Source organism: Caretta caretta, chromosome 7, assembly GCF_965140235.1.
Source record: "Caretta caretta isolate rCarCar2 chromosome 7, rCarCar1.hap1, whole genome shotgun sequence".
NCBI classification, from domain to species: Eukaryota; Metazoa; Chordata; order Testudines; family Cheloniidae; genus Caretta; species Caretta caretta.
The window spans coordinates 31,836,103-31,852,861 of NC_134212.1; the positions used below are offsets into that span (position 1 = coordinate 31,836,103).

At 46.9% G+C, this 16,759-nt stretch overlaps 1 protein-coding gene across 2 annotated transcripts; it reads left to right on the forward strand.

The window, feature by feature from the left end:
• Nucleotides 1-27: 27 nt before the first annotated feature.
• LOC125640331 (solute carrier family 22 member 6-A-like) lies at nt 28-14,390 on the forward strand. Of its 2 annotated transcripts, none has more exons than XM_048858797.2 (10): nt 28-893; nt 2,222-2,325; nt 3,617-3,771; nt 4,995-5,163; nt 7,481-7,604; nt 8,259-8,374; nt 9,527-9,741; nt 10,756-10,864; nt 12,229-12,432; nt 12,712-14,390. In XM_048858797.2, exons 1-10 carry the CDS (start codon nt 492-494, stop codon nt 12,794-12,796), a joined length of 1,683 nt encoding a protein of 560 aa, XP_048714754.1. In that variant the 5' UTR covers nt 28-491; the 3' UTR covers nt 12,797-14,390. The 2 variants fall into 2 exon arrangements, with proteins under 2 accessions (XP_048714754.1, XP_048714755.1); XM_048858798.2 differs by having other exon boundaries at nt 12,718-14,390.
• The last annotated feature ends 2,369 nt before the right edge of the window (nt 14,391-16,759 follow it).

Here is a 16,759-nt window from a genome sequence, read left to right on the forward strand (position 1 = left end):
TAAACCCCACCTGCTTTTCCAGAGGGTAAAATGCAAGGATCAACGTGGAGTTAAGCTTGGCAAAACCATTCCCTTATGCATCTAAAGTTCATAAAAAAGGTGTGTGGAGTTTTCCTGCAGCTGACAGGAAACTAGGAATGGTTGCATGGGCATTTTTGCAACAAAGGAGAAACAACGTGGTAGCACACTCAGTTATTTAGGGAGAATACAACTCAATGCCTCTTCTTTGGAAACTACACCCTCAAGAATCCACAGACACTATTTGCCAACAGCTGACTTCTTCTAAGAAGTGCTGCCCTTTATGGCTGTCTTTGAAGTTGTGAAGTGGAATACAAGCTGGATTCAAATTAACGTCTTTCTGTGTAGATATTTTGATCGCACAAAGTTTAATTTTTACAAGTAATTGACCTATTCAGGTAACCTCGGTTATTCGAGACCCATCACTTTTGCTTAACCCAGACGGTTAGTGTTGAATCTCCCAACCCGGCACCATGAGTTTTGCCGAGCTGTTGGACCACGTCGGGGGGATGGGTCGCTTCCAAATCATCTATACTATCTTACTGGCTATCCCAGTTTTCATGATGGCTAGCCATAACCTCCTGCAGAACTTCACTGCTGCCATCTCTGCGCACCACTGCCATGTCCATATCAACATCAGCAACACTCCTTACACCAACCTCACTGGAAAGCTTGCTGCCAAGGACCTCCTCAGGGTCTCTGTCCCCATGGACAGCAAACAGCAGCCAGAGAAGTGTCACCGCTTTGTCACCATGCAGTGGCAGCTCCTAGACTCCAACGCCACCGTCACAAACCTAACCGAGCTGGAGACTGAACCCTGTGCTGATGGGTGGGTGTACGACAAGAGCATTTTCACCAGCACCATCATTACAGAGGTACGTGAGAGCAAGACCTGCTGCAGTGCGGGTAACCAGCTCGGAAAAGGATGCTGAAACCATGGGGTGGAAGTTGGGGTGGATGAGTTGAAAATATTTTTGTTGGAATCATGCCTTTTCATAGATTTTTGCAACTAAGTTTCACAGTCCTATGGGCAGAGCATGTCATAGTATCTATCTATTTATCCTCCTCTTCCTAGTATCTGATCGTAAAATTTGCACCAACCTACAGCCCCTGCATGTCTATTGACATCAGCTTGGTTTCAGCCTAAATCAGTGCAGAATTTCATCCAGGGCCATGTGCTGTTCTCAGTTACATTCTGGCACCCCTGGTGACTTCAGTCCATGCAGCTTCAAGTGGCTGCCATTGCATAGGCGTAAAGGAGAGCAGGACACAGCCTTTATGCTTTACAGAGTCTTGATTCCTTCAGTGTATCGGTCGGAGGAAGCTGTGGTTGCACTGGTTGGGGTGGGAATTCCCCCATCCATTGTGCAGTCAGTTTCCTCTCAATTAAACTGGACATAATCCACTAATCCACATTAAAGGAACCAAGAATGATGCTAAGAGTTAGCCCTGCTCTCCCCTGGATCTCAAAGGGCTTTACAATAGAGACTAAACCTTACTATCCCATCTCACAGCTGGGGGAAACTGAGGCACAGCGAGGCAACATGACTTGCCCAAGGTCACAGCAAGTCAGTGTCTGAGCTAGGAGTAGAGGTCCTGGTCTCTTGAATGCTCACTCCATTCAAGACCATCCGCCTCACATGGGATCATTATATTTGATCCTACATTAACATCTAAAGGACCCATTCTGCCAGGAACTGCAGAGACCCTAGCTGAGTTCGGGGACTCACTGTGCCAGATGCTACACAGACCCAAGCTGAGAGTGGAGCCCTGTTGTGCCTGGCACTGCACAGAGCCCAGCTCAGACTGGGGAACCCTTGTGCCAGATACTGCATGGACCCCAGCTCAAATCAGGGCCCCATTGCACTGGGCCCTGCACAGACCCCAACTGAGATTGTGCTGGGTGGACCCCCAACTGAGACGGGGGCCCAGCTGTGCTGCATGCTGCACAGAGACAAAGACAGGATGATCCTCCCTCATTTTACAGATGATGGACATTGAACCTCAGGGAGATTAAGGCTGTGATGCCCTGCAGATTGTAATGATTGCTATGGAGACTGGCTGTCTAAATGCCATCAATGGTTCTGAAAATCTCAGCCTAAGCCAGGAATCAAACCCAGCTCTTCTGAGCCCCAGTCTGGGGCCTTAACTACAACCCAGTCTTCCTCCTGGAGCCAAACTTTGTTTTCTCTCTCCCTTACAGTGGGACCTGGTGTGTGACTCCCGGCAGCTGAAGCAGATGGCTCAGTCCATCTACATGGCTGGGATCCTGGCGGGAGGCATCATCTTTGGAGGTCTGTCAGACAGGTGAGAGCAATGTCATTATGAAGCAGAGCAAGGCTGATTCCTGGCGGAATCAGGAATCTCGAGCAGGAGGAGAGAAGTTACTGTATCTCTGTATTTGGCACTGGCGTGACTGCTACTGGAATCCTATGTTCAGTTCCGGTGTCCACACTTCCAGAAAGATGTTGGTAGGTTGGAGAGCGGTCAGAGAAAACCCACAAGAATGATTAAAGGCTTGGAAAATGTGCCTTACAGTGAGAGACTCCAGGAGCTTGATCTATAAAGCAAAGGTTAAGGGGTGATTTGATCACAGTCTGTAAGTGGAGCCCGGTGAATTCTTTTTATAATTGTATATTTTATTTTTGGGGGAATTTCTTGTTATTTTTGTTTTGTTAATTTTATCCATGCAGGGGGATCGGGTCCTGCCCCTGGGGGTTGGGAGGCCCCAAGGGGGGCTGAGTCCTGCCACCAGGGTTTGGAAGGCTCTGGGGGAGATGAGTCTTGCACCCCCGAGCCTGCCCTGCACTCATCCTGCAGAAGCGGCTGTTGGGGTCCTGTGCGGTGTGGTTGGGCCTGGCTCTCGACTCAGGGTGTTGTTATCTGGTACACGGGGTTGCAGTGCTGTTTAGGTTTGGCAAGGCGCTCCCCCCACCCCCTCCCCATTCAGAGTGGGGAGCCAGGCCAAGCTTCACAGGATAGGAGCTGTCACTGCAGGGTGAGTTTTTTGCTTTACTTCATATTATTTCACATTTGCAAAAAACATGTGGCTCTCTATAAAGGTACTGTACCTACACGGGGAGCAGCAATCTGATAACAGAAGGCTTTTCCATCTAGCAGACAAAGATCTAACAAGATCCAGTGGCTGGAAATTGAAGCTAGACAAATTCAGACTGGAAATAAGGTGTACATTTCGAACAGCAAAAGGAATTAACCATTGGAACAACGGCCCAAGGGCTGTTGTGGATTCTCTATCCCTGGAGATTTTTAAATCAAGATTGGATGTTTTTCTAACGGTCAAATACCAGCCAGGGGATAACCCTACTGCCAGGGGCCCTAGATTGCCTTAATTCAGCCCTGCAGGCCTCATCATTAGCAGCTACGGCACGACTGACATTAAGTATTTTCATCAATAACCTTTTGTCACGTGCCACAGAGCTGGTTTTAGAACTGGGGCCTCCTGCCTCTTTGCCCATTCCCCTAGCCAGGAAGCCATGCCTGTCAATGGCACCAATAGTTCCTTGCACCAGGTTCTGAACATACTTGCCTCAGTATCCTGGGTTTCCCTCACCTGTTCTCTTGGCTTTTTTTGGCTCAGGTTTGGCCGCAGGTCTCTCTTGATCTGGTGCTACTTGCAGATGGCTGTCACGGGCACCTGCACTGCCTTCTCGCCCAGCTTCACTGCCTACTGCATCTTCCGCTTCCTGACCGGAATGGCTTTCTCGGGCATTGTGTTGAACGGTGTCTCTCTGTGTAAGTGTGTCCGGCACCTGCCATCCCCAGACACAAGATGAGCTGGTTACTGGGGATGGACGGAGGTGCCTTGTTCCCGCTGCTGATAAATTACTCTGTGGTGGGAGCACAGAGAGACCAGAAGCACACATAGCTTGGGTGGGATGTCCAATGTCTCAGCACCAAAAATTGGGAGCTAGATTTTCCAAGAATCTTAGCTCCCATTCCAACCTGGATTTACCAAAGCACTCAGCAGCTCCCATTGGGTCACTGATTGCCACAACTGACAAAGACCTGAACATGTTATTTAGGAGGTATTATGCACCTCGAAATCTGGCCCTGTTCTCTCTGAAAATGTGGTACCTAAACGAGAATTGAGTTCTCTGGAACAATCCCACCTCTGTGTGCTTCTGCAGTGCCAGAGCACAGGAGATGCCACAAAACAGGGCAGCTTCCAATAGCATGCAGGTCCCCAAGAATGGAATGGAAGCTATTTTGAGCGGTGTGCCGTCATCAGATGACAATGATTCCACAACAGAACAGAGATTCCACAATACATCTTCTACAGAACAGGCACAGGCTATGTGCACCAGCCAGGAGCTACAGAATGCCCTCCTCATTACTAGAAAGTCCCTTGCACTATACAAGGTATACAGGTCCTCTAGGAACTGGAGGACCCAGGGGCAGCTGGGTATCAGAGGCTAATGGGACTCAGCCTATTCAATTATATAACAGCTGTGTATTGTGGCTGATGTACTTCAGGGTGCATGTCTGCCATTGCAGGGTGTTAGAGCTGCTGCAACCCTGCAGGGTACAGTACAGCCTGCTGCCGCTGTGGGGTCTTCTGGAGTGTTTGTAACCCTGCAGAGGGCAGTACTGCCTGTGGCCACTGGGGGACTGGTGCTGCTGTAGCCCTGCAGGGTACAGTACTGCTTGCTGCCACCAGGGGACTGGAGTTGCTGCAGGGCACAGTACTGGCTGCTGCCATGGGGAGGGGGATGGAACGCCTCCAGCAGTGTGCAGTACCACCTACTGCCACTAGGTGGGACGCAGCTAGCAGGGGGAGGAGGCATGGATCAGGGAATGCATGTTCTGGGGAGCTATTTCACCTCAGCCTCAAAGAGCCAGGGATAGGCTGTTTGTACATGCTTCCTGCTGCCTCCACTCATGCTTGTTCTCACCACTGGAGGTCATCAGCCCAAGGACAGAGAGATTATTTTCCCTTTGTGTATGTCTCTCCCCAGCTGTGGAATGGACACCCACCCGCACACGGGCTGTTGTGGGCACCATGTATGGATACTGCTACACGATCGGGCAGTTCATTCTGGCTGGGGTGGCTTACGCTATCCCCAACTGGCGCTGGCTGCAGCTTGTGGTGTCTTTGCCCTATTTCATCTGCTTCATCTACTCCTGGTAGGTTAGCTCACCCTTATCCTTTCTGATCCATTCCTCTTCCATCGTGCTTTTCTCACTGGATGCAGGAATGAGACAAACTTTAAGCAAGTAGAATAAACAAATCTCTTATCCTGGTTCTCATACTCTTGCCTCTCGATTACTGCATCATCCTCTTCTCCGGCCTTGGCAAATGCAATCTTGCTCCACTTACATCCATTCAAAACACTCCTGCTAAGATCATTTCCCTGTCTCATCGCTTTGTCCATGTCACCTCTCTCTTTGCAGCCCTCCACTGGCTCCCCGTTCTTCATCACATCATACATAAACTACTCATCTTCACTTTCAAAGCCCTTCATACCCTACTGCACCGTACCTATCTCATCTGTCATCCACTAGCACAATGCCAACTCCCAACTCCCATTGGCCCATGATGCCTGCCTCCGTCGCCCGCTTGCTAAATTTTCAAACAAGCACCTTTGTGCTTTCTACCATGCTGCCCCTCATGCCTGGGAGGAGTTCCCCTGTAAACATCGGCAAAGGTATCTCATTGTCCTTCTTCAAATCCTTCTTCAAACTCTCCTTTAATGTGAGGCTTACAAAAAAACCTGACGACAGTTAGGCTGTTGGTGTGCAGAGACCATTGCCTATCATGCTGACCAATATTGTCTCGCTGTTTCCTTGTGCTCCCCTGTCTGTATCCACCTGTTGTTGCTTGTCTTGTCCTTACATTATAAGCTGTTAGGGCCAGCGACTGTCTTTTTGTTCAGCGCCTGGGACAATGGGGTCCTGCCCCATGACTGGGCCTTGAGGACATTATGGCAATACAAATAATGAACAAAGAACTATGAAAGCTGTGGATTTTCACACCTGGAATTGTTTCAGCAAACCAGGGAAATGGCGAGACTAAGAGGATAACATATGAATAGAGAGAGTTGAAGATTTGATGTCTTAAATTTTTTTCCATGAAAAATGGCTTCCCCCCCAAAATTCTGTTTCCTTCAAAAATTTTCAACAAAAGGAAACATTTTATTTTAGTTTTCAGGATGGGGGGGGGGGGGTGTGCTGAAAAACAACCATTTATTTCTAAATTTGTAAATTTTTTGACACAACAAAAATTTTCATTTCAGTGTTTTGGAGCTATTTTTTTCCACTTTCCCCCATTTTCCAGTGGAAAATGAAGACAAAAGGAAATAAAAGAGAGGAAATAATTTTTTTAAAAAAACCCTCCCAAAATGGAGACAAAATGAAAACTTTTGTTTTGCTGAAAAAAATTTAAAATATTGTGAAAAATTTCCAATGAAACCAAAGCTACTCCACCCATAATGTCACTACTCAGTAATATGAGGAACTGACCTATCATAGGTATTTATCTGGCACCCACCACCATGGTATCTAGGCACATCACAACGTTTAATATATTTATCCTCACAGCTAGAGCTGGCTGGCAAAAAAATATGAGATTTTTTGAGACTTTGAAACATTTTCCCATCCTGAATCTGGCCAAAAGTCAAAACCAGGAAAACTTTTGTGAACTGATAATCTGAAAAAATATTTTGGTCGGGTCAGCTGAAATGTTTCCTTTTGATAATTTTGAAATTTTTCTTTTTGATCTGGAGCTTGTTTATTTTTTACCCTTTTTTTAAGTGTAAATGATCAAAAATTTTGAAACAAAATTGTTGAAACTTTTAATTTTGATAAAGGTCAAATTTTGAAACTTTTTCCATTTTTTTTTAAATCAAGAGCTTCATTGAAACTGACCTTTCCCTGCAAACAGTTTCAGTTTGGACAAATCCGCATTTTTCAATGGAAAAATATTTCCGCAGAAAAGTGCCAACCAGCTGTAACCAAAGCAACCTTCTGAGGGAGAGCAGTGCTATTATCCTATTGTACAGATGAGGGGATTCAGACACAGAGACAAACTAAGTGACTTGCAACGGTCACACAGGAAGTTTGCAGGGGAGCAGGGAATTGAAGCCAGGTCTCAGCTATCATCCTAACCATCCTTCCATCCTGATGCATGCCAAGGTGCAGTACCATCTGCTGCCACTGGGCAGTCTCCTGTGGGACTGGAGCTTCAGGTTGCAGTAACACTTGGCTGTCACCAGGGGGCTGCTGGTAGCAGGGGGAGGAGATAAAGCAGCGAATGCAGGTTCCACTGCGGCTATTCCACAACATGCTCCCTTCTGCTTCTGTCACTGCTTGTGCCCTGCACTGGCTTTGGGCACTGCCCCTAGCGTAGAAGTACTGCACCGTGCTCCAGTGGGGCTGATCCCACTGCAACAAGAGCAATGTGCGTGTTCTTTGCAGTTGTGTTTTCAATTCTTCTGCTACCCAGGTGGTTCGCGGAGTCCGCCCGATGGCTGGTGATAGCTGGCAGACCTGATGAGGCAGTGAAGCAGCTCAAGAGAGTGGCCAGGATAAACCGGAAGAAGGAAGAAGGAAACAAACTCAACATAGAGGTAAGACTGGATCTCAGAGAGGCTGAGCGCTCCCACCAACTCCAGCGGCTGATATAGGCACGTGGGACAAAGATATAAATCAGCATGGCTGCACTCGTGTCATTGGGACTCTGCACGTGTACACTAGTGGTGCAACTGGCTTTAGTGCTCCCTGAGCAATGGTATTCTCACCATGGTCTGACTTCTTTCTCGTACAATGGGATTCCCATATGTACAAGGTATCTTCTATCAATCTCTCTACCTATAGCCGTACATACATAACCACCTATCCAGCCATCTATGTATCCATCTCTAGACATAAACACACATCTTTTATAAATGTATATTCATACACATAATATCTCTATTCATCTCCATCTATCTATCTGTTATCCTCACACACATCTCTCTAGCCATCCATCCATCCCCATACAAATGTTTCTATCCATTCAACTATCCATCCATCCCCATGCACACCCTTCTATCTAGCCATCCATCCATCCCTTCCTAGACGTACACATTATTTTGTCTGCACTGAGGCCTGCTCTGAGACAAGAATTTTGGCACCACTGGATGATCCAGAATCTCATTCTCTCCCATTCCCCTGCTCTGTTTCCAGGCCTTTCCCACAATGGAGGCCCCATGCCGTTACCCAGAACTCTCTTCTCTCCCCAGGTCTTGAGATCCAACATGCAGAAAGAAATAGCCTCTACAAAAAGCAGCTATACCTTCATTGACCTGGTGCGGACCCCTGTTGTACGCCGGATCTCCTTCTGCCTCTGCTTTGTATGGTTAGTCGGCTCTTGTGATTGCACAAAGCAGAAGCTGAAACAATGATATGAAGCAGCCTGCAGCAAGTAAACCAGGCTTGACAATTTGCTGAGGAACGCGGCAAATAATGGATTTTTTGACCTGCAGGCAATTCCAAAAAATCAGTAAAAAATCATTTTGGGTTGAACAGAAAACCATTTTTTTCTTAATTTTTGACTAATCAAAAAGTTGAAAAAATCAAATGAAACATTTTGTTTTGATTTCAAATATTTTAAGATTTTTTAAAAATAAAATTAAAGAAATGTTTGAGACAACGATTCATTTTGAACTAAAACTGAAAATATTTAGATTTTTTTTTATTTTTGTTTTTGTTTTGGGGTGCTTTTTTTTAACCTGAAACAATTCAGCAAAAGGAACATGAATTCCCTAAACATTTTGATGTCGCTGAGTCTGCATTTTGAGCTGAAAAAAGTTTTAGATGAAAAGTTTTGTTCAGCTCTACTAAGCCCCACTGATGTTCCACTTCACCCCAGGGCATGTCAGTGACAGCCAATTTCAATCAGCATGACAGTCAATTTCACCTTGATTGAATATCCCACTAGATCACAATGCAGTATGTTATAGCTAGACTTCGGTAAATCCCACCTGGGGAGACAGCATGTAGAGAAAACCAACAGGAGGCACTTCTACCCAGAAGCAGGCTTAGGACCCAAGAGTCCTGGCTCCTAGTCTCCTGTTCCTACTACTAGGACAAAAGTACAGAGCTGGGAAAAGAACCCAGGAGTCCTTGGCACCTACACTGTCCTGTTCCAGCTATTGGACCCCTTTCCTCTCTGAAGAGCTAACAACAGAGCAAAGTCCCCTCTTGCTCTAACCACTAGGCACCACCCTTCTTCCAAAGCTGGAAATAGAACCCAGGAATCCTGGCTCCCAGCTGCTCCCCAGTCTAACTCACTAGACCCTAATCCCCTCACACAGCCATGAACAGAACACAGTGCAGTCTACCCACTAGACTACACTGTCACCCAAAAGCTGTGAAGAGAACCCAGGGGTCCTTACTCTAACCACTAAACACATTTGCAGGGCCTATTGCTGAAAGGGAACATGCTTGTAACAAATAAACTCAATGATAAGGACCCTCTAAGTATCAATACCTGTCTGCTTCATTCCAGGTTCTCCACAAGCTTTGCCTATTATGGGTTGGCCATGGACCTGCAGAATTTCGGTGTCAATATCTTCTTGATCCAGATGGTCTTTGGAGCTGTTGATTTCCCAGCGAAGTTCATCTCAGTCCTCACAATCAGCTTCATCGGGCGCCGGTTCACACAGGCATTGACCCTCATCCTGGCTGGACTCTCTATCCTAGCCAACATCTTTGTCCCACAAGGTGGTTACTTGGTGCCCTGGATTTTCAGGGTTAGATCCAGAAGTGTTCAAGCCTTTGTCAAACCAAAGGTCCAAAACCTGGCTAATATGGTCGGCTGCAGGGAGAAGAGCCAGGAGAGTGGTCCATAAGGGCTAATGGGGCTCAAGCCAACCGATACGTCACAGCTGTGTTCTGTGGCTGAGGCCCTGCCGGGTACAGAACCACCTTCTGCAGCCAGGGATTGAAGCAGCTGACACGTGTTTATGACACCAGTTGCCATGGCACTTCCCCATGAAACAACCTGAGAGACATATTCAGCCTGACCCAGGCTGGCCTGTTGCAAGATGGTTGCGAAGTGGATGAGCCGCTGTCTGGGAGGGGTAACAGACACAGTTTCACAAACAACACTGGGTGGATGGTTATTAGTATTTAATCATTGGGTAAGGTGCTGCACAGACCCCAGATGACATCAGGGCCCAATTGTGCCAAGCCCTAAAGGGAGATACAGGCCCTGCCCCAAAGAGCTCACAATCTAAACAGACGCAACACAGAAAGGAATATCACTCTTATTTCTAGATGGCAAACTGAGGCACAGATCCTCAGCTGGTGTAAATTAGCCCAGTCCCATTGATTTCTTGCCCCTTTTGGCTTTAATGGAGCAACTGTGGATTTGGCTCCATTGACTCCAATGGAGTTACAGCCAATTTGTACCGGCTGGGGATCTGGCCCCATTGACTCCAGTGCAGCTATGCTGATTTACACCAGCTGGGGATCTGGCCCCATTGACTCCAGTGCAGCTACGCTGATTTACACCGGCTGGGGATCTGACCCCATCGGCACCAGTGCAGCTATGCTGATTTACACCGGCTGGGGATCTGGCCCCATTGACTCCAGTGCAGCTACGCTGATTTACACCGGCTGGGGATCTGGCCCCATCGGCACCAGTGGCGCCATCCCATTAGCTCCTGACCCTTCTTGAGCATGTCAGCCTTTTCCCATGTGCTAACCCCTCCTCCACTGTGTGCTTCTCCCAAGATCTGAAGACCCTGCGCACCGTTCTGGCTGTCTTTGGAAAAGGCAGTCTCGCTGCCTCCTTTAACTGTGTCTACCTCTACACGAGTGAGCTGTACCCCACAGTGATTAGGTAGGTGGAAAAACCTCAGAGAGTGCAGCTCAAACTTCACATGCAGCCCCGCGGAACAGCAAAACCAGAGCCAAGTGACTAGTGACTAGAGTTGGTTGGGAATTTTTCATCAAAATGTAGTTTTCTGACGGAAAAAGCTATTTCATCAAAGCCAAAGCTTTTCACAGGAAAGGGCTGTTTAGAAAAAAGTGGGGGAAGGGGCAGGAAGGTTGGATATTACATTTGCAAAACGAAAATTTCAGTTTTTCTGGCTGGAAACAACTTTGTGTTTTGGAATCTGTATTAAAAAACAGCAACCCCTTTTTTGTACTAATTCATAATGGTCGAAATCGAAACAAAATGATGTGATGGACCCAAACCAGGATTTCTGTATACTGTTGAATTCCCAAAATTTTTTGAAATTTCAATATTTCATCCAGATTCAGAACGGGGAAAATGTTTGAAATCTCAAAATTTATCATGGGACAGGAAAACAATTTCCCAACCAGCTCTACTAATGATTTTGGGCACCTCGGATTTTAGGAGATGCCCACGTTAGGACACCACCGCAACTGGGTCTGATTCTCTGCAATTACTGAGGATGTGCCATCTGAAAAGTGAGGGCCCTCTGAGGCATCTCAATCTAGTCACCCAAAATTGCCCTTCTAGGAAATAGGAATTGCCACATCAGATCAAAGATCTAGCTAGCCCAGTCCCAGCTGCAAGAAACCCTGCACTTGTGTGGTAACCTGCCCCAAGGAAAGTTCCTATTTGTTATGTTAGCACCTAGAGACCACACCAGAGCCCCATGGTGCCAACTGCTGCACAGACCCTGACTGAGATCGGGTCCCCATAGTACCAGGTACTCCACAGATCCCGAGTAAAATCAGGGCCCCCATTGTATGAGGCACTGCACAAACCCAAATTGAGATCAGGGCTCCATTGTGCTAGGCGCTGCACAGACCCCAACTAAGATCAGGGCCCCCTTGTGCCAGGTGCTGCACAGACCCCGACTGAGATCAGGGCCCCATTGTGCCAGGTGCTGCACAGACCCCAACTGAGATCAGGGCCCCATTGTGCCAGGTGCTGCCCAGACACAGTGACAGCAGTCTCTGCTCCTCACAATCATAATAGACAAGACAGACTGAGGGTGTGAGGGGAAAGAAATGAACGGAGAGAGGAAGTGACTTGCCCAAGGCCATGAGCAAGGTGGCAGAGCAAGGAAAAGAACCCAGGTGTCCTGACTCTGTAGTCACTCTACTAGTCCACAGGGCCTAGCTGAGAGGTACTGCTTGGCTTATTGCCCGTGAGCTCCTTAGCCCAGATTTTTCTCATCACTGTGGCTTATGCTAATAGCTCTGTTTGTTATGATTTCAAATTCACAGGCAGACCGGCATGGGTTTGAGCAACACCATGGCACGCCTGGGCAGCATCACTGCCCCATTGGTGAAGATGTTGGAGGAATACGTTCCCTTCCTGCCACTGATCATTTATGGAGCTGCCCCAATCATCTCCGGCATTGCAGCGACCTTCCTGCCAGAGACGCTCAACGTGCCATTGCCTGAGACCATAACGGAGGTGGAGACACGGTTAGTAGAATCTACTGGGAGGCAAGAACAGTCGCCATGATGCACCATGTGGGGGCTTTGTGATATAGACATGGGTCCACTGAGATAGAGAGAGAGAGCACAAACAAGAAGTGATAGGCATGATTAGATAGATAATCTGATCCCATTGACTCCAGTGTAGCTATGGCTGGTTTACACCAGGTGGGATCTGGCCCCTTAGCTCCAAGCATGTTTTAAGCCAAGTACATCTCTTGATGCTTGTATAAATGTTAATATTTACCGATATTCTTTTTCATTGAGACCCAGGCATCTGAGAGGTGAAGAACAACAGATGAAGATCCTTCTGAAACCCACCATGCCAGACCCAGCCAAGGAAGCCAGTTAAGGAAAGAAAAATGAGCAACTGTTGTAGGGTCTATGGGTAAAATTTTCAAAAGTGCCTAAGTGTCTTAGGAGCCTATGTTCCATTTTCACCAGTGACTTAGCCACTCCCATGAGAGACGGGTGCCTCATCTTCCTGGGCACGTCTGAAAATCCCACTGGGCACTTATCTGAATCTCTTGGCACCAAAACACCTTTGAAAATGTGGCTCCCAATCACTTTTGAAAGAGGGGGCTTAGGCATGTTTGAAGACTCTCCCCTGTTTTACTGTTTTAATCATGCCAGAAGTATTATGCAGGCATCAGTGACAACTCCATAGGGGTTGAATTTTGCACTTAATGCAGGGAATCAACCTCTTCAGACAGCATGTTGACCTCCAAGTCACAGCAAGAATTTATACCATGGGACCTGCTGGTGTGCAAGGTGGGGGACACGACTCAATTACTCTATGTAGCTCCTCCATGTAGTTCCAAACCTGCTGTTGCACTTTGCTGGGATCCAACATATTGTACCCAACAGCTCAGCAAATACTTTTGGGCCAGATCCTCAGCAAGTGTTAATCCATGTAGTTGAGGATTAGCCCACTATTGCAGGACAGTCATGTGGTGGCAATTCTTAAGGGAATTCTGTAAGAATAATTATAGAAATGGTGGCAGAATATAGGAACTGCCAGACTGATCACAGCCAAGGTCCATGGAGTCTCTCCGACAGCGGTCAGCAATAGATGCCTCAGAGGAAGGTGTGAGAACCCTGAAGTGGGCAGATATGTCATAATCTCCCCACCATCAAGTCTCACTTTATCTTAAACAGTCATTAAAATTGGGCAAAAATGGATTTTTCAGCTCACTCACAATTTGGAAAAATCAAGGGAAAAACACGATTTGGCTGAAAATGAAATTGTTCAAAATTTTCAGCAAATCAAAAAGAGTAAAAAATTGGTTTCAAACTAAACATTTTGCTTTGATTGCAAATTGCTTTTCAACTTTTTAGTATTTTTTATAAAAAAACAATTAAAGGAAATTTCTAAATGAAGTTGTTTCAAATTGAAAAATCAAAACATTTAGACTTTTTTGGGATTCTCCCTCGAAACAAACAATTCAGCAAAACCAACATGAAATCACGAATCACTACAGTGTCACCAAATCTGCATTTTTCATCCCAAAACAGTTTTGGTTGAAAAATTTCACACATCTCTACTAGTCACAGATTGGCTTAAGGCCCGAAGCATGAGGTTTATATGCCTTCTAAAACTCTTTGTTGTATTATTGATAGTCCTGTTACCCATAGAGATGTCCAGTTCCCCTTTGAATCTTGCTAAGTTGTGGCCTCAATGTCATCCTGCATCAATGAGGTCCACAGTCTAACACTGTCATGTCAGAAAGGATATTTCCTTTGTTCAGTTTTGAAAAGAGGGAAGGAACCCAGGCCTCCAGATTCTCAGCTTCCCCTGCCCTAGCCCACTACATTTCACTTCCCTCAGAGTCAGGAGTCCTGACTCCCAACCCCCCAACAAATACACACTCTAACCTCCCCTCCCATTCCAGAGCTGGGAATGGAACCCAGGGGTCCTGACTCCGAGCCCCATCTGCTCTAACCATTAGACCAGAGCTGGGAACAGAAATCAGAAGTCCTGACCCTCATTCCTGCTGCTCTGACCCACTAGACTCTATTCGTTCTGGAACTGGTAACCAAACCCAGGAGTCCTGATTCTCAGCCCCTACAGCTCTAACCACTAGACCCTACTCCCCTAACGGAACTGGGAATGGAACCCAAGAGTCTTGATGCCTAGTTTTAACCACCAGACCACTCAATTACACCAGTATAAATCAAGACTGAAGGTGTGACTACAGCTTGAGCAGACATACTGAGCTAGCTTTACTCTCCCTAGCTCAGGTACCAGAGCAATACTTCAGCACAGGCTGACCAGCCTGTCTGGAACCCTGGGTCATTATTCTCAGGGCTAGCCCATGCTGAAGCATGCACTGCTGCAGCTTCACTGTTCTGGGAGCCAAGCTAGCTAGATTAAAACAAGCTAGGGTATGTCTGCTCGAGTTGCAATTGCAGCCTATGACTGCAGCATAGACAGACCCTAACTCAGCTGCCTAGGTTGGATTTGAGCATCTGTCTCCTTGTCCCCATGCTTTGTGTTAATAAAATGCACATTTCCACGTTAAAAAAAATCCAGTTAACAGGATCAAAATGTGGCTAATCCTGATCCATGTAAGGTTTAAACTCCACCTAGAACTGGGGCAAAAGCATCTATTTACTGTACAAAGAAAATACCTATGTGAAATGCTGTCACAAATAAACAGTTTCTGTTGCACTTGGCAGTGTTCTTCTTGAAGGGAGGGTTCTGCATTCTTTGGAAGCTAGGCTCAGGGTTCAAGTACAGATGCTGGTTCTGGTAACATCCTCAGTCCCTGGGGTGCTGGAGGCAACACAGTCATCCCATACAATCATACTCTGCCCTTCTCTGTGGTCTCAAAGGGCTTTTTGTGTATTGCTTAACCAAGCCTCACATCCTCATGGGAGTTAGGTGAATATTATTGTACCCATGTTATGGAATAATAAAGTAAGGCACAGAGCAACATGACCGAGGTAAAGGATGGAAAGTCAGTGGCAGAGCTAAGGATAGAGCCCCAGAGTCCTGACTCGCAGCGCCCCCCCACCTCACCTGACTGAGGTGTGGATTGCACCCTCAGCAAGTTTGCAGATGACACTAAACTGGGAGGAGAGGTAGATACGCTGGAGGGTAGGGATAGGATATAGAAGGACCTAGACAAATTAGAGGATTGGGCCAAAAGAAATCTGATGAGGTTCAACAAGGACAAGTGCAGAGTCCTGCACTTAGGACGGAAGAACCCCATGCACCGTTACAGACTAGGGACCAAATGGCTCGGCAGCAGTTCTGCAGAAAAGGACCTAGGGGTTACAGTGGACGAGAAGCTGGATATGAGTCAACAGTGTGCCCTTGTTGCCAAGAAGGCCAATGGCATTTTGGGATGTATATGGCATTGCCAGCAGATTGAGGGATGTGATCGTTCCCCTCTATTCGACATTGGTGAGGCCTCATCTGGAGTACTGTGTCCAGTTTTGGGCCCCACACTACAAGAAGGATGTGGAAAAATTGGAAAACATCCAGCGGAGGGCAACAAAAATGATTAGGGGACTGGAACACATGAGTTATGAAGAGAGGCTGAGGGAACTGGGATTGTTTAGTCTGTGGAAGAGAAGAATGAGTCGGGATTTGATAGCTGCTTTCAACTACCTGAAAGGGGGTTCCAAAGAGGATGGATCTAGACTGTTCTCAGTGGTGGTAGATGACAGAACAAGGAGTAATGGTCTCAAGTTGCAGTGGGGGAGGTTTAGGCTGGATATTAGGAAAAACTTTTTCACTAGGAGGGTGGTGAAACACTGGAACGAGTTACCTAGGGAGGTGGTGGAATCTCCTTCCTTAGCCCTGGTCTACGCTAGGACTTTAGGTCGAATTTAGCAGCGTTAAATCGATGTAAACCTGCACCCGTCCACACAATGAAGCCCTTTATTTCGACTTAAAGGGCTCTTAAAATCGATTTCCTTACTCCACCCCTGACAAGTGGATTAGCACTTAAATCGACGTTGCCGGCTCAAATTTGGGGTACTGTGGACACAATTCGATGGTATTGGCCTCCGGGAGCTATCCCAGAGTGCTCCATTATGACCGCTCTGGACAGCACTCTCAACTCAGATGCACTGGCCAGGTAGACAGGAAAAGAACCGCAAACTTTTGAATCTCATTTCCTGTTTGGCCAGCGTGGAAAGCTGCAGGTGACCATGCAGAGCTCATCAGCACAGGTGACCATAATGGAGTCCCAGAATCGCAAAAGAGCTCCAGCATGGACCGAACGGGAGGTACAGGATCTGATCGCTGTTTGGGGAGAGGAATCCGTGCTATCAGAACTCCGTTCCAGTTTTCGAAATGCCAAAA